This window comes from Spea bombifrons, chromosome 1 (assembly GCF_027358695.1).
Source record: "Spea bombifrons isolate aSpeBom1 chromosome 1, aSpeBom1.2.pri, whole genome shotgun sequence".
NCBI classification, from domain to species: Eukaryota; Metazoa; Chordata; class Amphibia; order Anura; family Pelobatidae; genus Spea; species Spea bombifrons.
Genome location: NC_071087.1, coordinates 34,778,856 through 34,806,167, shown reverse-complemented (window position 1 = coordinate 34,806,167; position 27,312 = coordinate 34,778,856). Strand labels below are relative to the sequence as shown.

The window sequence follows — 27,312 nt, the reverse complement described above, 5'->3', positions numbered from 1 at the left end:
TGTGTGTATATATATATATATATGTATATGTATATATATATATATATATATATATATATATATATATACACACATACATACATATACAGACTGGCAGTTTAGGGCTCACAGTCACTTTTTCACAAAAATGTCAAATTCTTTTGATGAAATCACTAAAAGAACACAAATTTTATATTATGCGATATTTCATCATGATAATACACGAGCCCCTCAAAACCACAAGTGTTCTATCAAATATAAAAAGATCCCACTTCAAAAGTAGCAAATTCTGTTATAATGAAGAACAGAAATTAACAACATAAACGCAAACAAGGCGTACTGTGATAAGACCACTGATTAAACAGTATTTTTCAGTATCAGAACTTTACAAAAATGTTTAAACTAATTTGCTGTTTTCTATTTTTGTTAATAGTTTACATTTTTGCATAATAAAATGTTTTGGACAGCTGCACATTAACCATTTAGTGATGGTTTAATACACATAAACCCTGATTTATACTGTGTACGGTAAACAATAGAAGGGCACGTTCTTAATCACCCTGTCGGACACTCTGATGATGCTCTGTGTAGGAAAGGACTTCATTGCATTGCCATAAAGAATTAGTTCAGTGTGGCAATTGTATAGGAAAGGGGGGCTGGGCAAGTAAAGGACATCCAACAAAGAAGGCCATTTATCTATCTATATATATATATATATATATATATTTAAATGTCATCATAAAAAAGAGAGCACATTTTCTAAACCTAGGCAAGAACTTTGTGGATCGTACACTGTTGGACTATCACACCACATAACAGAATGAAATCTATGTTCTGATGGAGATCAGAAGTTCAGAGCTGGTAGTTTTGTGGTTCACGCAGTGGGTAGGAGGGGGTGTCCATCGAGCAGTAGGGGAAAGTAGATCGTGTCTTTCACCTGATCAGGTCCTGCCATTTGTTGACACTTCAGATATACTTCATAAGGACAGTACATGCTGACAGACGATCTATAGCTAGACAAGAACAAATCTTATCCCTGCTTATCCCTGTCAAAGTGCTTGTTGTCCACTAGATAAATTTAAAAGAAACACTCCAGACCCAACAATGTACAGTATATATGTGTTTTATTTTAAGTAAAAGTATGATCACATCAGGTTTTGGGGACTGCATTTCCAATATCCCTCAGCCAGAATGCCAGTGACTGTCACTGCAGAGGTAAAAATAGTGCTTCATATTTGTGCAAATATGCATTTTATGGCTTTTCTTTTACATAACTATGGTAGTTGCCCTTGAGATTTGTGGTGCTTACAGCAAAAATGATTCAGGGTGGACATTGTGAGGTCATAATGCAGCATAATGCAGGTCATAATTACCCGTGCAAGCAAGGTGACAGATCACATTGAGGTTTTACCTTTTCACTCATCTTGTGTGTCTTCAGACAGTGACAGATAATTACAGATTCAGATGCTACAAAATCTGAAAATGAGTTGGATTATGTTTCGAGCTCTTCTCCCGGTTCTGCTGGCGAGTTTGCTGATTACAGACTCAGTCTGTGAAACAGTTTTTGTGCAGCTTACGGAACATATACGTCCTGGACAAGTCTTGCTGGACCTGAAAGCAGTTAACCTTGACAAAGCCATGAAAGGAAAAACTGTGTATGGTTTCACTCCTTCGGTGTCTCGAGAGGTTCGGAAGCTGTTTAAAGTTGACCGAAAATCGGGTCTCATCATTCTAGACGGTCCAGTTGGCTTTCAGTACGAAAAAACTTATAAATTTGATGTAGAAGCTCAGGACCTGGATGCCAATACAGCTATTTATAAAGTCCTTGTGCACATCACTAGTGCGAATGGCAAAGGCCTGGCGGAAATCATCACTCCTCCTACACCCACTAGCTCGGATGAACCAGACTTTGGAGAAGAGGATACGGACAACATGATTTCTCATCCTACAAGTGCTCCTCAATTACTCTCCGAGGTTACACAACAAAATGACAACTCTCCTGCCATCGTACATCCACTTCATGAGCAGAAACTGGAGGCACTTCTAAGACGTTTATATAAGAGACATCAGCAACACTTCCACCTGACTATAGTTCTTACTACTGTTATATGTGGAGTGCTGCTTGCCGCCATTGCTGTCTTTTTTATTTATCTATTCAGAAGAAAGACAGGAGATTCTGAACGTGACGTGGAACAAAGTGGGACCGGCGCAGAAAGACCACCATCCAGCAATTCTTCGCCTCAACGTAGATCCCGGGGCGCGACGATTGCAATAACGCGTGCGTCATTACGCGGAGACCAAAATGCGACCGTTACGACAGATTCTGACCATGCCACCTGCTCTACACCTAATATTCATACGATGAACATACGCTTATCTCTCCAGGACTGATACGGCTATCCGGGTCCAGGCAAACGTATGAGTGGATGTGCAGCTACATGGGGGGGGGCTAGCCTGGTGGGCTTCTTGACTTTGCTTGCCCTCAAACTAAAACGCATCAGCTCTCCCTGAGCATGGTAAATAATTTTACATGTTAATATGCCAGATAATCTGTGTTAATACATGTTAATATGTGCCTACACAATAAATATATATTTGTTTCCCAATTTTACTGGGGTTTTTTTTTATTACTAATTATGTTTTATGTATTTCTATGATCTTTCTTGTGAACAAAATGGATGTATAATTTGTGCAAGCTCATCAAATATGGAAAATGGGAATCATCATGATATAGTAAAAAGAACAAAATATTTTGGTAATTTGGTTATGAAAACCCTGGGACTGAAGAGTTTAAGGTTGCTCACTAGTCTTTTGGTAAATCCTATAGAGGTTAGTAGTTTAGTTAGTTTCCAGTTTAACAATCAGATGTAGTTTAATGCTTAGGATTTGTTCAGTGTCTCTCGCGAATGCATGGAAGGATTCTGCGGAATAAATAATAATAAAAAAGCAAAATATACCAAACTAACCAAAACAGTAAAAAAAAAAAAAATAATAATTTTATATATATATATATATATATATATATATATATATATATATATATATATATATATATATATATATATATACACACACACACACCGTATTTGCTCGATTATAAGACGACCCCCCAAAATCTGAATATTAACTTGGGAAAAAAAGAAAAAGCCTGAATATAAGACGACCCCAAAGGAAAAAAGTTTTACCAGTAAATGTTAATTCATGTAAACTATTTTTTTTAATAAAAGCTATGATTGAGAAAAAGATTTTTTTTGTTTTTATTTCTTGTATTTTCCAACCTGTCCCCCAGTTACGCACATCTGCCCCCAGGCTTGCCACTCCAATATGGCACTGTGGCCCATGATATGCCTTTTAACCCTCTATATGCCACTGTGCCCCATGGTATGCCTTTTGACCCCCTATGTGCCACTCTGCCTCCAGAAATGCCTTATACCCCTATATCCCATTCTGGCATTTAGGGGGTTAAAATGCATATTATGGGGCAGAGTGGCATATAGGGAGGTATAAGGCATTTCAGGAGGCAGAGTGGCATTAAGGGAGTTAAAAGGCATTGTATAGAGCACTCTGCCTCCAGAAATGCCTTATACCCCTATATGCCACTCTGCCATTTAGGGGGTTAAAACGCATATTATGGGGCAGAGTGGCATATAGGGAGGTATAAGGCATTTCAGGAGGCAGAGTGCTCTATTAAATGCCCCCTTAACGCCACTCCAGAAATGTCCTATACCCCCATTTAACTAACTAACACACACACACACACACTCTCTCTCTCTCCCCCCCTCTCTTGGGAAGACATCGCTGGCATTGATGGCAAATGGCCATGATGCTGAAAGACTTAGAGGTGAAAACTAACAATTGTATCACTTTGCATAATAGATAACAAAAGGGACGCTCACGCTATCCAATGAACTTTAACATATATGATAGCGGAGAAGTAGCATTAAACTTTTGTGGTGTCTAATATGCATGGGGGATGCAACATTTGCCCCGTCCCAACCCTCCGCTTTCTTCCGTGCAGGTGGTGGGTTCGGCTGAATACATCTCCTGACCCATGGTTTACTTACTGGCAGTCCACTCCGGAGACCTAGATTGTCTCAAATGCTTGCATTATACTTCAGTTAGCCAACAAATGTATTTTCATATGCATTCATTTTTCAGGGGTTACCTGAAAACACTTGCTTATTTCAATTTGCTACATTAATCAGTGAAAATCAAAGACAAGAAGAGCGGAAATACATTATTATATTGTCCTTCAATATTATTTTTTTTGGCTGAACAGGATAGATTAAATTGGACCTTTACATGACCCCTAGCTTCTGTGACAGATGGGTCTGAGTGATTCATTAAATTACATTTTCTCTTATCGCTCATCTTATTCCTAAGCAAACCTTGGCAGAGGCTTAAACTGTACGTGGGTGGACACCAGCGAAAGCAATTAGCACAGGATTTGTTCACTATTCCTCCCTGTTCTGACAGACTGAGCTACAGAGTTCTTTCTGTACTACAAACCTTGCATGTCCAACCTGCGCAGACTGTGCATGCTATGGTGTCTTTTGTATAAACCCACAGGAAATGTATTGTAGAGTAAAATGCATTGTCCAAAATGTCTTGGTATGGCCCTTTCAGTGGACAATGCTAACTTTGGGGACAGTTTGGGGAAGGCCCTTTTCTATTCCAGTGCACAAAGCAAGGTCCATGATGTGGTTGGATGAGTTTGATGTGGAAGAACTTGACTGGTCCCCACAGAGCCCTGCCTTCAACCCCATCAAACAACTTTGGGATGAACTGGAACAGAGATTGCTAGCCAGGTCTTCTGATCCAAAATCAGTTCCTGACCTCACAGAAGCTCTACTGGATGAGTGGCCAAAAATCCCCACAGAAACACTCCAAAATCTTGTGGAAAGCCTTCCCAGGAGAGTGGAAGCTGTTATAGCTGCAAAGAGAGACCAATTTCATATTAATGTCTATGTATTTAGAATGCAATGTCATCAAAGTCCATGTTTGGGTAATGGTCAGGTGTCCCAATACTTTTGTCCATATAGTGTATGTAAATAATATTATTTAAAAATTTAAAAAGCAGCACCACTCTTATGTACTTTCAGATCATAGTTATAACAATGTACATGTGTGTTAAGCCCTGATACCATAGCATTAATAAGTATAAGGCACAAGTAAATGCTTATTCATCTGATACTATATAGTAGAGTGACATTGTGAACACTAATGTTGCTTAGGAGAAGCAGGTGTATAAGGCACAAGTAAATGCTTATTCATCTGATACTATATAGTAGAGTGACACTGTGAACACTTATGTTGCTTTGGTCAGTTTGGAAGCTTTCAAATATGTGGTTGTGAATATTAATGCATTTCTCCCTTGTTAAGGTAAATCTAGAGGTCAGACTTGTAGAGCATGAAATGTTGTTAATTATTATACAGAATGGAAAATACCTGAGTTCCAGCCAGAACAAGCTTAATCTTTTCTTGATGTGCATATACAGTACTGGGCAGGTGTGAAAAAGTGCTGGTAATGGTTTATTTTTTATCATTTAACAAAATGCAATTTGAAAAATACCCCCAAATATTTGGCTGTAGCAGAAGGCAATTTGTTCACCGAAGGGCCAAGGAACGGTAAATGAATCAGTGTTTGCAGGCAACAGTGAGGTATGGGGGCGGTTGCTTGTAGGTCTGGGGTGGCGTTTCTGCAAATGCAGTTGTGAATTTGGTCAAAATGAATGGTCTCCTTAATGCTGAGAAGTGCAGGCAGATACTTATCCATCATGCAATACCATCAGGGAGGCATCTGATTGGCTCCAAATGTATTCTGTTGCATGACAATGATCCCAAACATACAGTCAGTCAAGAAGAACCACCTTCAGCGTAAAGAAGAACAATGAGTCCTGGAAGTGATAGTATGACCCCCACAGAGCCCTGATCTCAACACCATTGTCTGGGATTACATGAAGAGAGGGAAGCAACTGAGGTGCCTAAATCCAAAGAAGAAATGCAGTTAGTTCTAGATGTTTGAAACAACATTTTCTGCCGAGTTCCTTGAAAAATGTATGTTTTGTCTTTATCCAATACATGATATATACAATATTTTGGCTGTTCAATTCCCAAAAGTAGGCAACCAGCAGAGTACGAGCAGAAGCAGTAGTCTTCTTTTGAGGCCTTGATAGATTTCACATTTTAAGTAATGGTTTCAGTGTTGTGAGCATAGCCTTTCCTCGTATTAGCAGACATGCATGAGACAGACATATGGCTATCCTAAATCTAAGCCCAGTCCAAGAACTGATTAAGGTCTGTCTTTACATCAGGAAAAACGGACGGACTGGATGGGCCAAATGGTTCTTGTCTGCCATCAAATTCTATATTTCTGTGCTTCTGTTCTGCTGGAACAAATACAATGACCTATATTAATATGAGCAGTGCTTTATCACTGCTTATTACACATTCTTTAATGATTTTTCTCTTAATTGCTTTAAGTAAAAATTCACAAACGTATTATCTTGCACTTTAGATTTCAAAGTGTATTCATCATCTTCCTGCAGTGCGAAGCCTGGATAATTTCATTATTCATTAGCGAGAAGCTTGATTTGAGAGCAGGCATAAAAGGTTACGCTGAATCCCCTTGAGGCCAGATTCTGTTCCTTCCATGAATAAATAACCCATTTGAACTCTTTCACCATGTCTTAACACAAAGAAGCCAAGAACACTGCTTAGAATGCAAAAGAAAATGTGCCTTCACTTTTGGCCTCTGTAACCAGAGTGTTAGTGGTTTATGAATTCAAAGACATTCTCTGCAGACATTCTGGAATCGGGAACCAGGGCTATTTAGTGCATTGTGGAATCTCTAGTTGCTAAATGAATGAACAATGATAATACTGAGTATGTTCTTGCGTATCTTAATAAACTATTTATGTTTTGACACAATGGTGGGAACGTTTAGAGCTGATTTCTTGATTGAAGGCAAGTCGGCAGCATAAAGAATCATCGTTTAAATGTAAAACAATTCAAACACTAGCCTAGGTTTTCAAATGTAAAAAAAAAGTTTATAATTTTCTTATTAATTTTAAAAGGACGCTCATGTGTTACATGAGTTAATGCATATTAAAGTCCTAAAGTACTTAAAAACTACTTAATGACTTACCGTTAGAGGAAACTGCAACTCTAGAGCTGCAGAACAGGGCCCCATCTGTGATCCCAAAACCATTCCATTGGATTCTGAGTCCGCACCTCCTTCAAGCCCAAATGCATATGGTAGGATTCTGCAGAATCTCCATGTATTTGCATTGGGGAGGTACATGAAAACCTGTAGTCCATGTGCATATTCTTGCTGGAGTGTCTCTTCAACACATCCTTAAATAATGATATCATAATAAAGGCGATATTACCAAAGCATTGCATTTCGTGAGGGATTCCGGGTTAATTTGGACCATGGGTTTGCAAACCTACAGAAAGTGCTGTACATGCTAGGTATAATGGTTTATCATGGTTTTGTTACAGCTTTATAACTCTGTGGCTGCTCCCTAGAATAAGGTTTAGTGTAGCAAACATCATCCTTCTGGATACTCTCTGTATCTTGACCAATGATGAGAACTAGAAAGGTGTGTTTGTAGAACAGTGCTATGTCCAGGTTGTCTTCTGGTTTTCACCACAATAGACCATAGGAAAAATAAATAAACTTAGATATGATTGTGTCTGTGGAACAGGGGAAGGTCCAAAAAGGACCCATATCCATGTAGTGAAAGGACATAGGTCACAGCTTACAAATCAACAGAGTATATTTGGTTCTTCAGCTTGCTTTGAACTTTGGATTTTACCATACGTATGAAATAACTACTTGAGAGGAGCCACCACCATCACCCCAAACTTGTTAAGTTATGTTACATTAAATGATGTCACTTGATTTTCTTAGGAGTAGGGCAAGATTCTGGCGATGATCTTAGAGTATTGACTTTAATGTCCTTTGCATTTTGATAAAAACATAGTATTTCAGGTGTTTGCAGTTCTGCTAAGAGAACATCAAAATACATATAGTTAGATGTGTTTTCTGCATTAATACTGACATTCTTAAAATCTACCCTATCAAAATGGCTAGGGAATTGGTAGGTAATTTAGGATTAAGATGCAACTGCCATAATGATTGCTTCAATCATGTTCAATACTGTGTTGGCAACAAGTCAAGCGTTGACACTGGAAAGTTCAAAAGCCTGTGCATAGCCCATGTGGGGTCTAGTAGGACTGGTGAATATTAACTAGTTAAAGAGAGCAAATGGGCTGTGAAAATAATTGCAAAGGACCCTTTAATTAAAAAAAAAAAAAAAAAAAAAGTTTCTTTAGTTTCCTATTCTGTTAAATTTCAGTGGTGTCAGTGCCCCCTACTGTTTATTTTATGGTGATGTATTGTTAAAGAAACAACTATATTCAATCTTTTTAGAGGCGTACTTATTGTTTTCATATTGCAAATAATTTGAACCGAGCATTTACAACATCACAAATACCTCATATTTCTACCTGAAATATGAACTGTGCATGTTCTTAAAATCAATGTATGAAGTGTTACATGTTACCCTGCTTCCTGTACTAGTTAGTAATTTCTCCAAGGCAGTCCTACTAGGTGACTCATACGTAAGTGTACAGACACTTAACATTCTTTAATATGAGCTCTCCCCTTCTTCAGTAGATGTGGGTGTGTGTGTGTGTGTGTATATATTTTCTATTAAGCGCTAACAAATTTACTTTAGTAATGAACAGAAATCTACTGATTGGGCACAATAGGTATATAATGAGGAAGGGAAGCCTGGGCCCTGTAGAGCTTACAGTCTAAGGAGTAATGGGGAGTAGGTGGACATATATATACAATCGGATGGAACATGTAAGTGGAATTTCCAGTTCTGCATACCAAGTGAAAAATTGTATGTGACTGTAGTGTTACTATTAAAAAGTTTCTTTAGTTTACTGTTGGAGCTGTGGAGAGTTGAGGCTTGATGAAGATCCTGTGATAGGATGTTGAGATATGGAGCGATGAAGGAGAAGGCCTTTGGAGCACTAGCTGTTAAAGATATAGACAGGGTATAGAGGCGAGGGCATGTAGGTATGTGGCAAGATAGTAGCGATCAAATATAGGTTGGGGATGAACACTCAAGAGCCTTGAAACAAGGAGTGTAATATAGGAAGACAAGGTTTTAGTGTGAGGGTTTGTGTTGTATACGTAATTGTAGGTAGGAGCCCATGTAATGACCGTTTCAAAATGGTACCCCTTTTTTACGCTGCCTCTTTTTACCTCCTTCAACATGTGTATAAATGGGGTGTATTAAGGGTTTTAAAGGTTGGTTACTCAGGTAAAAAAATTCCCCGGAAAGATCTGGTGCCTGGTAAGTTTTTGTTTGAAAGATTTAGTGGCAACAGTGCTTTTTATCTTTTCCCCAGCCTATTTAGAAACCTTGTCATTTTATTGTACATCATTTTTTTTTTTTTATAGCTAATCATCATTTTGATTCCCCTATTTTGTACCTCCTTTGAAGATTTATTTTTTAATAAAAATAAACTTAAGTGGTATCTAGTAAAATGCAAATTTTTTTTTTGTTTCTGTGACAACACTGAAGCGGATGCTTAAGGCTCAGACTTAACGTTGCAGAGAGTTGTGAATAAGTGCGGGTTGGCTTTTGTCCTGTGGGTTATTCGTGGAATAGCCAAGTTCGTCATGAAATGCCAACACATTACATCTCTGGCTTTAGACAACAATGCCCATTTGTATGCTGTCTTTTCATATTACATAAATTTTCCATGGGTATTTCAATGGAAGCAGTTTTTTTTCCCTCCCTTTTTGATCTCGCCCTGTCCTGCATCCCCTAGGGTTACAGTCAGATTTATGGCACCATAGGTGGTTGTTGTGGGATTAATTGGCATGTCACAAGTAGCTTTAGACTCCTGTTCATACAGCCTTTTTTAGTGATGTGTGCCTCTGTTACTGGAACGTATGCCACATGGCTGATCTAATTATTTTTTTTACATCGTGGGAACCGTATGGCTTTATGTTTACATCCACTACTGGGTCAGCAAATTGGTAGTTCTATTTGGTGATATAAACCATCACGAGGAATGATGCTATGAAAAGTTTGGAATGACTACGGTGGACAGACTTCATGTGGAAGATAAAACACATTTATATACTGCGTTTATATATTTTTCACATTATTAAATGTTTAAGATCATTTAACCAATTTTAATAGAAGACAAGGACAAGAAGAAAAGTAATTTGCCCCTAAACCTACTGGCTGTGCCACCCTTGGCGGCAACAACTGCAATCAAACATTTGCAATAACTGACAATGAGTCTTTAACATCTCTGTGGATCATTTTGGCTCGGTCTTCTAGGCAGAACTGTACCGCCTTTTTAAGCTCATGTCACAGCATCTCAATCGGATTCAAGTCAGGTCTTTGACTAGGCCACTCCAAATCTTTATTTTGTTTCTTTTGAGACAGAGAAGGACTTGCTTGTGTGATCCAGGATCATTGTCGTGCTGCATAACCCATCTGCCCTTGAGCTGTAGGTCATGAACTGATGGCTAGACATTCTCCATCAGGATTCCGTGTTTGACTCATCAGTCTACAGAATAGTATCCCAAAACTCTTGGGGGTCATCAAGGTGTTTTATGGCAAATGTGAGATGAGCCTTTGTGTTCATTTTGGTCAGCAATGGTTTTTACCTTTGCCACCCTCCTGTCATTTCTGCACAGTCTTTCTTATTGTGGAATTGTAAAAACTGACCTTAACTGTAGCAAATGAGGCCTGCTTTGGGTTCTTTTGTGACCCCATTAATTACGCTTTTGGAGGGATTTGTAGAGAATGGCCCTCACCGTGGGACCCTTTCGAGACTGATAGATGTCAATGACTTTGTTTTTCATCTGTTCTTGAATCTCTTTAGGTTATGGAATCATGTGCTACATTTTCAAGACCTGTTCTACTTAATTTATGTTGAGATTCTACAGGGCTGGCAGTAATCATGCCTGGGTGTGTCTGAATTGGTAGTAACTAAGGGGGGCAATAACTTTTTCACATAGGGCCATGTAGGCTTGTATAACTTTCTCCTTCTAGAAATGAAATCATCATTTAAAAATGTTGCATTTTGTGTTTACTCAGGTTACCTTTTGTCTAATATTAGAATTAGTTTGATGATCTGAAACATTTAAATGTTGCAAATCTTAAAAAATAAATCGTAGCAGTGGGTTTACTGTAGATCCTAGTCCGGATGTATTGACTAGTGTTTTTGGCACATAGAAAATGTCCCTGGCAAAGGCAGGAAGAGGCTGTAGAACTGCAGTCTCGGCATGCTGGCACTGAAAGGGTTAATCTGGGGGATGACTCACCCGGAAGCGGCTGGTATCATTCTCCACTAAATACACAGCAAGTGATTTGTCACCCGTGTCTAGCGTGCCTTATTTGAATTGGGAGTGATTTGAATGCTAAAGGTGACATACCTGTCTAGTAGACAGTATAGACTATACAGATGTTAGATCACAAGGTTTATTACTGGTTTAGATCCATTCTACAGGGCATGTTACCCATAGCTTATAAAATCATCTTTATTTTTAGCGATTGGGTAGATATTTGGTATAATCTGTGATTTTTTATTTTTTTTTTAAAGTTTTTATTAATTATGGGTTTGTGTATATTGAGTAAGCAGTGCTCAGGGTTTTTTGTTCCTGGTCTAAGCTGTGCTTTCCTGTTTTTTTTTCCATAGTGTGCCAGGTGGAAGGGAACTTAACCCACATGTCAGTGGTCTAGGATGGCCAGTGAAGGTTCCAATATCCCCAGCCCTGTGGTGCGCCAGATCGACAAGCAGTTTCTGATCTGCAGTATATGCCTCGACAGATACAAAAACCCCAAAGTGCTTCCCTGTTTGCACACATTTTGTGAGAGGTGAGCAGCATGTTAATGTTATCTTGTGTATTTTAAAATGTCAAGTATACACTTTGTACATGCTGAGATGTACAGTGTAAATAATTTAGCTTATGTGCCCAAAAATCTTTCTCCCCCTCACTCCATCTACCCATCTCCTCTCTTTCTCTCTCCCTTTTTCCTCGCTCTTTTCTGTGCCCCCCTTTCTCTCTCTGCCCTTTCCTTAAACATCACAGCACGAGTTCTGTTCCATGTTGTCTTTGCTTTATTGTCACAATCTCCCTCAGGCTCCATAGACAGACAGAGTGGGTGATACTAGAAACCACTTGTCATCTGCCCGGTATTACTGACAATGTCCACAGTGACCAGGCCACATACTGCATATAGATATATTTTATTATAGAAATATATAATTAATGGCTTTTAAGAACCTTTCAGAACATTTTCATTACTACATTTGTGTTCTTGGCCCCAAGAACACTCTTATTTCATGACAGGAACTGATATCGGGGTCACTGAAATCCCAGTCCAAAGTGAAATTTGAGTTTGATGCTTCCGTTCCAGGTGTTCTGTGAAATCTCTAACTCCTAACAGAACATTTAGTCCAGTTTAGACATAAATTCAAGACTATAAGGAGCTAATATATTAAATACAATTCTTTCTTGTCTGTTGGTTATCCAGGTGTTTGCAAAACTACATCCCGGCTCACAGTCTGACCCTATCTTGTCCGGTCTGCCGCCAGACATCGATCCTGCCCGAGAAGGGTGTCTCCGCTCTACAAAATAACTTCTTCATTACAAACCTAATGGATGTGCTCCAGAGGAGTCCAGATAATGGCATTGAAGAGTCTTCCATCTTGGAGACGGTGAATGCTGTTGCTGCTGGAAAGCCACTGTCCTGTCCTAACCATGATGGAAATGTAAGAGAAAAGCAAATGATAAACCAATTGGAGACTTAGGCTCTCCTCATTGGGTAAAATGTAAAGGATCAGAACAAAGCAATTTTTGGTTGTGTATTATTTATTAACAAGGTATATGGTCATTGAATGCTAACAGGGAATTGAAATGCAGGATGTGGCATTAGATAACCGGTTCCTTTTCCAGCGGCAATATTTTAATTCAAAGGGGTCCACGATGGAGTCTGTACTAGAAGCACCACTGATATTTTTCAGGCAATTTTTAGTTATGAGCAAAGTAAGAAAATATGTGATTAGCAATGATTTTCGTATGCCAAAAAGGCAGTGTGAAAGAGGGAAGAGTGGGGAAGATGGGGTTAGTTGGGAAACTTCAGATGCTTATATTATCAAATCCAAATTAGATCATGAATGCTGACTCATTCTTCTTCATTTGCTTCATCTTCCTCATTCAACTTTAATAAGCTTGATTATATGAATAAAGGAACCTATTGATATCTTAGATTTTTTTTTTGTTTTAGAGTTTTAAGATTAAAATGTAATTATTGTGCATCTGTTTGGCACTGTCTGGGATCTGATGGAGTTTTCTGAACATAATAAGCAAATCAAATTGCTTGCCCTACAATGATGCCCTCTCTTCCAGAAATGGAATAAATGATTGAAGGACTAAACTATATCCAACGGAGCATGAGAGATCAGAATGGCAAACTGAGCCACACAAAGAAATGTTATTCATGTATCAATGTTGTCACAAACTGAACACCGCACAGCCATGTCATTTCATGTACATTTGAGAAGGAAGGGAGAAGGCCGTATTAAAGAGGATCACCATTAATTCTACTTACAAGATATAAAATCTCGTTACTTTAACCTACCTAATCCTTCTGCCCTTTAATTGGCAGCATTATGTTAATTCCTTTGTATACAATATCCAAAGATTAGCTGATGACCACTGACTTTATTGTGGACCTCTCCCCATTCACTATTTTAAGTGTGTAATGATTGCATGCATTGGTCCGTGGGTAGCTATATGGTTGGGAGCTTCTGGATTTTTGTTTAATTAGGAAGATTACCTGTTGAGCTGGAAATACAATTGAAGGCTGATTTGATACTTTTCCATGTAATGCTTCATTTGTTCATGGTTTACTTTAAAAAGGCGCAGTTTTATATGTTTGTTAAATGGAAATATTTTTGGTTTGTTAGCCACCATATCGTTGTTAGGAGTCTCGTATGGGAGCACTGGTTAGGGATGGCTGGATGAAGTAGTATCGAAGTACAGACAAGGGTGAGGCGGAAAACGAAGTCAGGACCGTCCAAAGGGACTGGGTAGGCAGCAAAAAAGCAACAATGGGTAAACAGACAGAGGCCAGGGATGGCAGAGTTCATGCGATAAGTGAGTAAACAAGCCGGGATCAGGGTAAGGCAGCTGGCAGAGGAGAATCAGGAGCAAGCCGAGGTCAGAACTGGGGAATCCACACAGCACAGCTTAAGCAAGGGAATGGGAACAGAGGAACACACTGGGTGAGCACACTGTAGATTGGAGAACAATCAAGCACTGAGGTCTGAGAGAGGAGGGTTTATATAGTGAGTGCTGACTGGGAGTTACTGAACAGCCCCTTAGCCCAACCCTCTTCCTCTCTTGTGATTAGTTGGTGCAGAGGAAACCTCCCTCCTCTTTTGGTGGGACCAGCCTCCTTTCAGGTGCTTTGGGTATCTTGGCACGCCCCCTGGCTGTGTTTACATACTAAACGGGCCGCACTAATCACGCGAGTCTGGGGATGCGGCCTAGTGTGGCATTGCGCAGCGTTCTGGCGGCGAACAGAGGGTCTGGAGGGCCTGGTACAAGGGATCCCTGTGGTGGTGGCGACATAGATGTCTAGGGGCCTGACAGTCGTCCTCTAACAGATAATAGCTGTCTCTATTGGAGAATAGTGTGAGGCGGATTTGGTAAAATTTATATATTTCATACAATGATGTCTTATTCAGAAATGTTGCTTTTTGCCATGACCTGACCCACCATTTACTGTAATATATTTTATTATGCGATGCGTTAGTAGGATCATTCTTCCTGTAAGACCAAGACAGAACTAAGACACGCAGGATGAATCCCTCCATGTACTTGCAATGGAAAAAATATAATTTAAAATGGATATTCGGTTATAATAGCTGTTCAAGGTACACTCCACTCATCATACTTTAAGTACAACATACATTGATGCCCACTTTGATCAGTAACATGAAAATTTTAAGTAGTATGATAAGACAATTATAAGAGCGAAGGGTGAGAATGAGTATGTATGTGTATGTTGCTGTAGTGCGTGTTAGTGTGTGGGTGTACGTGTTACTGCGTGGTGTTAAAGTGTGTTAGCATGAGTGAATGTGTTAGTGTACAGTGTTGGTGGGCGGGTGTTAGAGTGAGTATGTGTATATTCGTGTGGTGGTATAAGAAGAAAACGCTGCAACCAGGAATCATCCCTGATTTTACTAACTAAACCTAAAGGGACACAACAGTCTCTAAGTTTGGTGTCCATTGAACTCCACTGCATTTGCTCCATGCCTGTGTACGTGCAGTAGTCGATGATACATTTGAGTTAAGCTTTGGAGTGACGTTCTCTTTTAAACCTATTTTAAATAATAAGACAAAATACACATCATTTGGTGCTCCTACCAGAAAGAGTTTGATTTGTTGTTGCGACACTTTTGTGCAGTTTGTTCAGAATAAAGATTATGCTCAGAACACAGATTTATACATTATCATTGCCCGGTCCATGACCTGGACACTTTTTCACCTAATACATATTTGGAAAGTCCGTTGACTAAACACGGTTTAGATATGTTGATTGATGTTCAGGGCCACAATGTGTAACTTCTTAACAACTTCCTATTTTCTTGCAGGTTATGGAATTCTACTGCCAGTCATGTGAGACTGCCATGTGCCAAGACTGTACCGGAGGGGAGCATGCAGAGCACCCCACCGTACCCTTAAAAGATGTAGTGGAACAGCATAAGGCAGCCCTGCAGGAACAGTTGGATGCCGTAAAGAAAAGGTAAAAAAAAAATATAATGGGTGTTTAGTGCTTTAACTCTTATTGCTCTGAAAGCAATTTAGAGATATGATTGGAGTGGTAAGTAAAGAAACCAAAGTTTGCCTACTATCTGACTAAACTATGTATTTAAGTGTTCTGAAGTTGAACCTTTAGTCTGCCAAGTCTGTTGGAGGAACCGCCATTTGTAAAATATTTAGTATTTTTCATAATCAAAATATTTAATGAAATTGTTCTTTTAGGTTGCCTGAAATTGATTCAGCTCTTCAAGTAGTGTCGGAAATTATCAATCAGTTGGCCAGTCAGAAATCTAGCATTGTTGAAGAAATTCACACAACGTTTGATGATCTTCAGAAGACACTAAATGTGCGGAAAAGTGTACTTCTCATGGAACTGGAAGTTAACTATGGTCTGAAACATAAAGTAAGTAGTAAATTATGCCGGACGTCATCCCGCATACTTCCATAATCATCATTATAATGTGCTTATACCTATGGTCATTTTTTTTAAATTATTGCAAATTGTTCTTGGCAGGTTCTACAGTCACAGCTGGACACGTTAATTGAAGGGCAGGATAACATCAAAAGTTGTACCACCTTTACAGCACAAGCTCTTAACCATGGAAGTGAAACAGAGGTTTTGTTGGTTAAGAAACAAATGAGTGAAAAGTTGAATGAATTGGCTGAGCAGGATTTCCCACTGCAGCCCCATGAAAATGACCAGATGGATTTCATTGTAGAAACTGAAGGATTGAAAAAGTCAATCCACAACCTAGGAACAATCCTAACTACAAATGCGGTGGCCTCAGAAACTGTGGCCACTGGCGAAGGGTTGAGGCAGAGTGTGGTTGGACAGCCAATGTCAGTCACGATAACAACAAAAGACAAAGATGGAGAACTTTGCAAGACAGGTAGTGCTTATATCTCAGCTGAGCTGTTCACCCCTGATGGCAGTGTCACTGATGGTGAAATACTTGACAATAAAAATGGCACTTATGAATTTTTATATACAATTCCTAAAGAAGGTGACTTCACACTTTCTTTGAGACTTCACGATCAGCACATAAGGGGAAGCCCCTTTAAACTGAAGGTAGTCAAATCGGCAGATGTGTCCCCGACCACAGAAGGTGTAAAGAGGAGAGTCAAGTCTCCAGGAAGCGGACATGTGAAACAGAAGGCAGTGAAGAGGCCTGCGAGTATGTACAGCACTGGAAAAAGGAAAGAAAACCCTATAGAAGATGACTTGATCTTTAGAGTTGGTCAGTATTGTGGCCTTGATGTGTTGGGATGTTGTGTTGGGATGTGACGTGGGAATATATTTATTGTTAGGTTTGAAAACATGCTCAAAAAGCATTTGGAGATATATTACTATGACACTAATATTCTGTGCTTATGTCGAGGTTACACCCCAGCCCTTTTGTTTGTGTTAAGTGCATACTGTTCTCCATTTTGCAGGTACTCTAATGCCTTTTACTTAATGCATACGGGTGCAGGCATTCATTAGTAATTTAGTAGTTCTAATCCCCACTTGAAGCAGGGTACACATAAATTGCACAAAAATAATTACAATACAAGATAGAAAGTGAGAGATCCATTTTAAATGTACGAGGATGTAAATCTTTGTTTTTTTGTGAGTATACAGTATTTAAATGATTAGAAAAGAAGCTTCCCTGCTGGCTCTGGAGGACACTGCCACCTGCTGTGCCTGGAAAAACTGGTGGCTGCCACCACTACGTCACAGTACACTTCCCATCCAAAACAAGTTAATATGTCACTGCGTTATTACAAATATATTATTAGAAAAATATTATCATAAATATATTTAAATGTATAATGTACACTAACTCCAGATTCGTTACTGAGAATTAGTAATGATGGCACAACAGGGGGTATTGTATCTCTGTTATGCTTTGTTGGGTCAGCTGCTGTAACGCTTTGTGCTGGGAATGTTTGTGTTCAGTCAAAGAGAACATTTCGAGTCATTGTTGTGACGGCTGTTTGTGTTTCTGGATGTACATCAGATGTGATGATGGAAAAGACAATTGAGGCTTTCTAAATCCGCTATGTGTATACTCCTGTCACATGCCAATGTGATTAACATTTCTACCTCTTACCAACGGGTGATACAATATAGTTCTTCGGCTTGCTGCAAATGTATCCCGTTACCATGGATTATTTGCTTCTGATTAAAAGTGCCATTTAGTGTTACCAGGTTAGCATCCAGTTCTAAATGTGTATTAAATACTGTAATCAATTATTTGTGGGACAGATAGCTATTATGTGTTGTCACAGCATTAAATCTGATTATTCTGAATTGGCCCTGTCCTTAAACCAAAACAACACAAGTTTAACGCTTCAGCTAACGTAATATTTAATTTTGTACGTTAACTCCCTTTAGGTACAAAAGGAAGAAATAAAGGTGAATTTACAAATCTCCAAGGAGTAGCTGCGTCAACAAATGGAAAAATTCTGATAGCCGATAGTAACAACCAATGTGTCCAGGTATTTGTGTTACGATAACTGTAAAGCTTGCTCATCTATGGTAAAATATTGGTGGTGCCTTAGATTTGAAGCACACGTGTTGTACTTTACAAGCTCATGGTGAGAGATTAAATGATTTATCTATCTGAAATCTGAACAGTGCCACAAAAGGCAATGAAGCAGATGAGAACCCGTCTCCCATTGACTGCTGATAATTCTTTTTTTTAGTTTGCCAGATCTATAAAAATCAATGAAAGGCCAACTCAGTGCTTCTCATAAAACAATCTCTCCAAGGTCGTTTGCTATACGGAGTATTTGCGAGTTGTCAAACTCAGGGGAATTTTGCGGAAATTCTGGCAGGCAAGCGTCCTGCCAATTAAACTCCTCATTCGGTCCCAATTTAAATCAATTGGTGACTCAGCCCTTGAAGCCTGGAATTCTTAATTCCCTTGCATTACGTCCAGATTTTTGGCTGTACTAAACTTCCATGTTACTGAATAATATTTTATATGTATACAACATAAGTGAATCACTAAAATGCAGTAGTATATGTCTCGTATCACCTAATCTCACAAATTACAGTGTAAACGTCCTCTCTAATTTTATCTACTGTTTTAGAAGTAGATTCTGTTAAAAATACATTTAAACGTGGTTGAACATAGCTTCAGTAAGGGTGTGTTTTCATCTAAACTCCCTAGAGCGTGGTTAATAGCTTTCCTGCTGGTGACGTTTAACCAGTCTCGTTTTATTTTATGTTATTACCCTTTAGTTGTATCTAGCAGTTCTGTCCATGATGTATAATGTAATTACAATCAGTCCCTTACAAACCCCTGTTTATAAATCTAGTGCTAAAGTTCTCTAGTGTCATTATCATTTTATATAATATTCAAATTCCCAAACGTGGATGACCTTGGTTTGTCTTTTTTTTCTCTATGATATCTGAGACACATTAATAAGCAACTTTTTTAGTAGTGACGATACCTTTTTATACGCTTGCATTAGATTGCATGTTGTCAAGACTTAGGACTCTTTTCAGACATCTTTCACTTCATGGCTAACACTGTATCATTCTACACCTGCAATGTGTTCTGGCCTGCTAGGCTTAGAGCGGCAGCTCCAGAGCACGAAAAACAAGGTCTCCCTGGTGTGCTGCTGGTCAATGAGCCGGTTACTGGGTCCATTTACACTATGGAAGACTGTGCCAGCTGCCACAGCCTCAGTAGGATGCAGTGAAAGACATAGGATGCCTTTAGGACATAACGCGCCTACCTATACTTGGCTTTTTAGTTCAACGTCGCTTCTGAGGAATTCTACCAGTAACCGCTGATTTCCTGCTCCTGTAGAACTGCATGCAAATAATGCTTCTGTATTTTAGATCTTTTCCAATGATGGACAATTCAAAAGCCGCTTCGGTATTCGAGGGAGGTCACCAGGTCAGCTGCAGAGGCCAACAGGAGTCGCTGTTCATCCAAGCAGTGACATCATTATTGCTGACTATGACAACAAGTGGGTCAGCATCTTCACAGCAGATGGCAAATTTAAGGTAATTATTTCTGCTCTTAAATAAAATGACATTTACATCAAACTGAAAAATAGTTATGGACATTATATAGATTAGATCTAGATTGTAATTGCTGGTGTACACTGAGATTGGGCACCCACAAGGACTAGGGTTTTGCGTGACAATCAGACATCAGGTCTGAGGCTGTCCAAACATTGTAGGAGTTGTAGCTCATTTCTAAGCCAGGGTTCAAACATGTTTGAAGAGATATTAAAACTTCAAGGAACCTACTTTATGTATTTTGTTATTTCAATAGGCAAAAATTGGATCCGGAAAGTTAATGGGACCCAAAGGTGTTTCGGTTGACCGCAATGGACACATCATTGTAGTGGACAACAAAGCATGTTGCGTGTTCATCTTTCAGCCAAATGGCAAAATAGTGACCAGATTTGGAAGCCGAGGAAACGGAGACAAACAGTTTGCAGGTACTCTTGAAGCTTTTTTTTTTTGCTTTGTATATAGAAGATATATATTGCATTTGGACATATCCCATGTCAGAGGGTAGTACGCTAACACATTTTTTCCCCTCGCGTTGCTTGATACCCTCAAAAGGTACCTCACCCAATGTACAACTCTGACTGCACCCTGTACAGATGGGCTCATTACAAAGTCACTTTATTAAGCACAACCTGAAATAATTGATTTACATAGTGCCATCATATTCTTTAACTCTGTAACAGGACAAGTAGTGTTATGGAATAGTAATAATAGTTAATAGATAAAATGCCGTGTGTGTCACTTTTCACATTGCTGCTGTTCCTTTAATCTATTGTATGTGATGGGTGAAGGGACAGTTCCCCTGTTTTTTTCTGTTTATTATTAGCGTTAATGTGTCAAATTAATAGAAAAACCTAATAGATACTGTCATACGCTCCATAGAATAGCATAACATATTAATTATTTCTGGATCTTTGAAATTACTCTTCGTATACAATAGTAGTAAAAAAATGTAATTATTATTATTTTATTTCCTTTTGCAGGCCCTCACTTTGCAGCTGTTAACAGCAACAATGAAATAATTGTGACAGATTTCCATAATCATTCAGTTAAGGTATGGAATCTACTTTTTAATAAGTACAAAGTGTTACATTTTTCGGAATAACATTGGTTTATTACATATTTTCCTTCCCTGGCAAGCGGATCTCCGTTGTATTTTCCCATCCCTCTGTATATACCCATTAATACCGCTGATTGGTCAACACCTGCAATAATTTTAACAATACATATGTTATATAAAATACGTATATTTTTGTACTATAACGCTGATAGCAGCAGCTTGTATTATTAATTGTAATAGTGTGTTATATGTTTTAGACACTTGGATAATCTCGGCTGCGTCTTAATGTTTGCAGGTATTTAACCAGGACGGGGAATTTATACTGAAGTTTGGATCCAATGGAGAAGGGAACGGACAGTTTAATGCTCCAACTGGAGTAGCTGTGGATTCCAATGGAAATATTATTGTAGCTGACTGGGGAAACAGCAGAATACAGGTAAATGTAGAAATCCTTCTTATACCATTAACACTGAAGATACAGTGTAATGTATGTCAATAGGCATTTTAACCCCTTAAGGACGGAGTACTTAATATTACTTCCTCACAAAACCAGCCCTTAAGGCCAAGGATGTAATATTATGTCCTCTGCTACTGTCTCCAATCATGGGGACCGTATCGGGTTAGAAACATACAGCATATGTTACTATGCATTCTTCAAAATCTTTTTTTTATTTTTTTAATAGAATCAGCAGCTGAATAGTACTTTTGTGGTCTGAATTCCTGCCACTGATTGGATGCTTGAAGCAGCCAATCAGTGACATGAAAGTGCACCCATTGAAATCAGTAGATCTTTCCATGCATGCACTGCACTGAAAATAGCTGGAGGACAGGGGATGGGGCAAATACGTTTTCGAAAGAGACAACACATAGAAGGGACCAAACAGATGTCATTATGCATTAAAGTGTATATGATGGCTGATGTATCCCTTTAAACATTTTTTGTGTAAATAAAGTACTTAAACCTTTCTTTTATGTAGCACTAACCTCTCTACATTGAAGTTATTCAGAAAAATGAATACTTAAGGGCAGAGTGCCATACTGTCATGCTGAAAAAACTCATGTTAGACCTTTTTAATATCTAGAGATCAGTTAAAGGCCCACTTCAGCCTTTCTTTAGCTGTTGGAGTTACAAAATATTTTTGTTTTCCCTACCACTTAAATATGTATATAATTTTTTTTTTTTAGGTCTTTGACGGAAGTGGATCATTTTTATCTTACATTAATACTTCAGCTGACCCACTCTATGGGCCTCAAGGACTAGCCCTGACATCGGATGGCCATGTGGTTGTAGCAGACTCTGGAAATCATTGCTTCAAAGTTTACCGATACTTACAGTAATTGAAGAAATTCAGTTTTGTTAGATTTACTGCACTGGATGAACCAACTTCATGCAAGATGGATGGAAATATCCCCACGCTTCATTTGAAGCGTTCTCCAAATAACTCTACTTTTATCTAATTCCTGTCCAAACATGTTTACGTTTTGGTAATGGGCCATTCTCACTGAAATGTTTCATTGCTACAGAGGATCGCATTAGTGTGTTTAATGAAGCCTTGACACATCAATGTTAATTACTCACCTCCTGCACTTAGATTTGAGGTCTTTTAAATAACTACACGACGCTTGCTCCTCTCTAGAGTTTCTACTTATAATAGTCACACATTTTCACCGTCACTGAGAACTGGGCATTATTCGAAGCCTTTGTATCCTGGTAGGTATTGTGTTTAAAAATATTGAATAAAATAATAATAATAATAAAAAAATACACGCCGTTTAGTTGATAGAACTCCTAATATGCAACAGTGAAAACTGTAAACAGCCCACGTGCACTTCTATTTATTTTGCGGTACACGCAGTATAACAAAGTAAATGTGCTTTCATTTCATGCATTTTGACAGTACTATAACTGTTTCATGATTTTTTTTTTGATTTTTTTTTTTACAAAATAGAAAAAAAAACTTTCATATAAATGTGTTGTGTTTTTTTAATTATTTAAGTTAAGTTAATTGCCTGCTTTCTGGTTATTCATATTAATTGCCTCTTGTTTCTTAAAGCAGAAAGACAACGTGTGGCCTTGTATGGGATGTAGAGCCATATGAACGTTTTTAGGCATGTGTTTCTCACATAAAGATACATAAATATTAACTGAAACCTACAAAATGTATTTACTAACACAATGTTGCATTGAGATGAAATGCTGAATTAGAAAGCCAACCATGGGGTGTTTTCTTAGCCTGCTATTCTATTGCTAACAGAGTGAGATTACATTTTTTGTATGACTGCAGTCCATAGATCTGGACAGAGGGGGTTGGCCCTTCATAATGCATACAGAGTCCCAGGTTAATGAATACAACCCAAAGTTATCATTTAGCACGCTATACTTTACCACCATAAATGAGATTGGGAATTGAGAGGGCATAAAACCAGTTCAAAGGCACCTATAGTGGACTTCAGGAGGAGGTGACTTACTTACTACCCAAGATGGATAACATGGTCCAACTAGTTTCTATCAAATGAATTATCAATATTGTTAAGTTAGTATTCCAGTTTACCAAATCTCCATTCCCCATATCTAGGGTTAGGCTGTTTTCCAGGACACCTTTTCTCGCAAATTGCTGACCGGCAGCATATAGGATATTTAAAGTCACAGGAAGGAACTCCATTACTCATTTATACATCCCAAAACACTGCAAGGTAGCACTTTAGTTTGCTGCCAATCTGACTTAATTTTAAAGTGAATTAAAGTAAAAACATCTACCCCTTAAGTCATCTGCGTGCTGTTTTATTGTCAGTGGTATAAAATGTTTTTCCCTTTTTATTGGAAAGGGTGGTAATACTCAGATCTCTTTTATAACGGAATTGCTCAAAGGCCTGCTAAATGTTTGCAGTGATTGTGATGATTTTTTTAATGCAAGGGTTTCAATGAATAGCAGTATGATTGTGATTTACTTAAGGTATCTGATAAAATGCGATACAGAGTCAGTTCACTGACCTCTCTGAGTTATGCAGAATTTAAGAAAACAAACAAACTTGCAAACATAACGTATACAGAGCCAGCTCCATCACAGGAGAAATGACCCATGGTTGGCCCATGCTAATGTATCAAGTTGCCTATATTTCATCCCATCTTGATTTATGGTTTGAGTAAAATCTAAAACCCAGAATAACTACTTCTAAATGAGCACTTAAATCTGCGAAGAACAGAAATGATGCAAAGCTTCAGAATTGTAATGACTTCATTACGCCATTAATACTTCATTCTTAATATTACCAAATGATTAGAAGAGTACAGCGGGCTTGATATATATATTGGGGTAACTGTAGGAACACTGGCCAACATTCTTTCATGTATACTACAAATGATAAGGCGATGCACCATATGAATTGAAACATTTTTATTTTCTTCACTATGAAAAGCCGACACAGTTATGTTTCTCCTCCAAGAAGAGCTGTATTGGCGCTGCCTAATGCATAGCGAGATTTCTAAAATGTCACTCTATGTATTAAACTATACATTACATTATGCAGGGCCAACACTGGCCTTCTCTTGCATGCTTGGCCCCTAATAATTCATGGTGAAGCGGGAGAGTTAAAATGTTTAATTTTAGTGCACTTCCTGCGTTACTGAACAAGAAAAATGTATATGGCTCTATTAGCCAAAGGCAAGATGGAGCCTTTGTAGAAGATAATCTTTTTATTGGACCAATGTAGAAAAATATATAAATACATACGCTTTTGGGACCTCCATCTGAAGAACAGACCTTGGAGGTCCCCAAAACATATGCAACTTTACATGTTTTCCTCTCTTGGACCAATAAAAAGTATCGCCTTTATACAGATTTACTGAGTTAACCCGGATGTGAACGTCACACCGGGTAAAGCAAAGATATGCCTAAAATGTACCCTTATGTTAACTGAGGATTTCAACTGTGTAACAGTACGAGATCAGCATGTACAACTTACTTGTTTGTGTACATAAAATCAACATTTCTCATGTACACATTCAACAAAATCTGAACAAATGTCCCCATTATGAGATAAAGCATATGTGCATAAATATAGTAACTAGCCATTATCTGCCTAAAAAAGCTGGTTCTTACTGTGCTACCTGGCTGTGTGATTATTGATGTAACCTAGCAATGCTTATCATCATCAATGAGTTTACTTTAGTAATCCGGTAATACATTACAAACTATACAGCAAAGACACAAGTAGATTATTGTTGCCCAAAGGTTATCTAATCCAAATATATACATCTGGTTGTGTATGGTGCTTTCTCAGGTCTGTATATTTTTGTGGCATGGATGTAACTGTCGCGAAATTGATTTGTTCAGAATTCCTTACCGATAAAAATAGCATGTTAAACCAACATGTGCTCCACAGAATAAGTTGTTTCTTAAACTGCATATAGTTTTTAAACTAAACTGGTCAGCCTTATTTAATTTATACTTTTATATAAGCAGTTTGTGGCATAGACACTAAACACACGGCTATTACTTTACAACAGGAGAAGCTCTAAGAAAGTACCACTGCAATTAAAATAATAATAATATATAGTTAAAAATATTTGAAATGAGCATAAAAATTTTGTATTTTAAGGTTTCCCCTACACAGATCAAAATATATACCTGACTTGTTCAAAACACTCCCGATGTTGTGTAAAACTGCTAAGTGCCCATTTGAGATGAGCATATGTTCTGTGTTTTCTATAAGAGAACAGCTGGTTATATAAATACTGCTATCAGTGTAAGTGATTAGGGCTCCATACATGATAAAGCAGGTCTGTCAGACACATTAATCTCTTCTCCGTATCTTAACCGATTAAGCGATAGATCACCACGACAAAGAGATCAGACTATAAATTAGTGTCTGGAACGGCCCCAATGGGAGATGCCATTTGTAACCAGACTGCCCTAAGTACTGCTGGCTTTAACTGCCTAGGTTTACCAATGTGTTTGCCATAAAAGTATGACGGATCTGCTGAAAGCTTGGCCACGCGTGTTGAATGTAAAGGATTTCCAGTTATGTTTGTAAACAATTGAGCCTTAACCGCGATGCTTTTGTGTCCTGTCCTTAGGGTGTTCCGTTTGTAGATTCCTTGTGCTAGAACCTCTTCTCTAGACATGCGTGCTGCCTTTCTATAACCCAACCGGAGTTTCTTTTTGTTTTCTATTTTGTTACATTCCATCTTTGTAAGCCTGTTTCAGATGTTTGTGTACAGAATGACATTAATAAAGACTTACACTTAACCAGAAACACCCTGCCACGTGCTGTTTTTTAATAAAGTACTAGATTTGTTTTTAAAACGTCGGGTCAAAACACAGCAATAAATCTAAGTATTTCAATTGGTCGCATGGCCTCATCCTTTTATTATTCTCTAGAAGGAATTTCTCTTATTTTAAAGTGATCTGGTTTCCCTTGGGCCTGCTGGAACCTTTCCTGAATACCCAATGGACTGTTACACTTTTGAAACTGTGTCACATGAGCCCAGATCATTTTTTTAAAAAAAATCTGCTTACCCCCCCCCCCAATTATATAAGTAATTCAATATTAGTTGCTACCCATAGATAGACAGGCAGATAACGTGTATTTTTGTGTCAGACATTGTTTGCGCTGTGATAAATAGTTAATTGGCAACTTAGCTTACACAGAATCTGTTAAACAAATGCACCTTACAGTGAAGTTGACAGAGAAGGGACTGCTGCAGAAGAGCTTGATCGGCCCTGTATAATGTATACTTAAATCAGTGAGATTGCTTGGAAGTCTTCTCACCCATTTCATTATGCAATAAACAGGGCTCGCAAACCACTTCCTGCAATAAATGGTAACTAGGGTTGGCCCCTGACCATGCATAATGAATTCAGTGAGTTATAACCCCAGCTGCCCTGCCAACTCCGACTTGATATCGGGGTGGGTTTCACGAAAACACTGGAGAGATACAAATAACATCAGAAGCGTCGCGTTAAGAATGGAATACATATCATTCGTTAAGAAAGCGGCCGCTATTCAGTTCAAAACAAGAACTGGGAACCTCGTTTACGGTACAAAAACCCACACTAAGTCTATAACCGAAACCACGACCCTTCACAAATACTTCCGGAAACAAAGCCCTGAACGAGCCGTTCTAAACACGAGCACAATGATCTGTGCACATGATATTCAGACCCACCCTGTCCTCCCTCTGTATTTCATATATTGTAGAGCCAATTGTATTTCAGTTTATTAGCAGATGTTCTACTCCTTGTAGTTTCGCTCTCAGAATCTGCCCTAATTAAGCTGAGACAATGATTAAAACATCTTTAGTGTTTAGACCTCAGATCAGGACGATCGACTACCTGAGTCTGCAGGCCTAGCCAACCGAAGATCAGAGCGAGCCAA

General features: G+C 38.5%; 1 protein-coding gene across 2 annotated transcripts in view; it reads left to right on the top strand.

Moving 5' to 3' along the window:
• The window catches only part of TRIM2 (tripartite motif containing 2), a 34,260-nt gene extending 11,399 nt beyond the window's left edge, over positions 1-22,861 (top strand). For both annotated transcript variants that reach the window (XM_053460461.1, XM_053460468.1), the window contains exons 2-12: positions 11,722-11,900; positions 12,561-12,798; positions 15,688-15,839; positions 16,079-16,259; positions 16,371-17,094; positions 18,234-18,337; positions 19,692-19,859; positions 20,134-20,302; positions 20,858-20,928; positions 21,230-21,370; positions 22,120-22,861. In XM_053460461.1, coding sequence (XP_053316436.1) covers positions 11,767-11,900; positions 12,561-12,798; positions 15,688-15,839; positions 16,079-16,259; positions 16,371-17,094; positions 18,234-18,337; positions 19,692-19,859; positions 20,134-20,302; positions 20,858-20,928; positions 21,230-21,370; positions 22,120-22,272 — 2,235 coding nt within the window. In that variant the 5' untranslated portion in view covers positions 11,722-11,766 and the 3' untranslated portion in view covers positions 22,273-22,861. The remainder of the gene's footprint in view (positions 1-11,721; positions 11,901-12,560; positions 12,799-15,687; positions 15,840-16,078; positions 16,260-16,370; positions 17,095-18,233; positions 18,338-19,691; positions 19,860-20,133; positions 20,303-20,857; positions 20,929-21,229; positions 21,371-22,119) is intronic.
• The last annotated feature ends 4,451 nt before the right edge of the window (positions 22,862-27,312 follow it).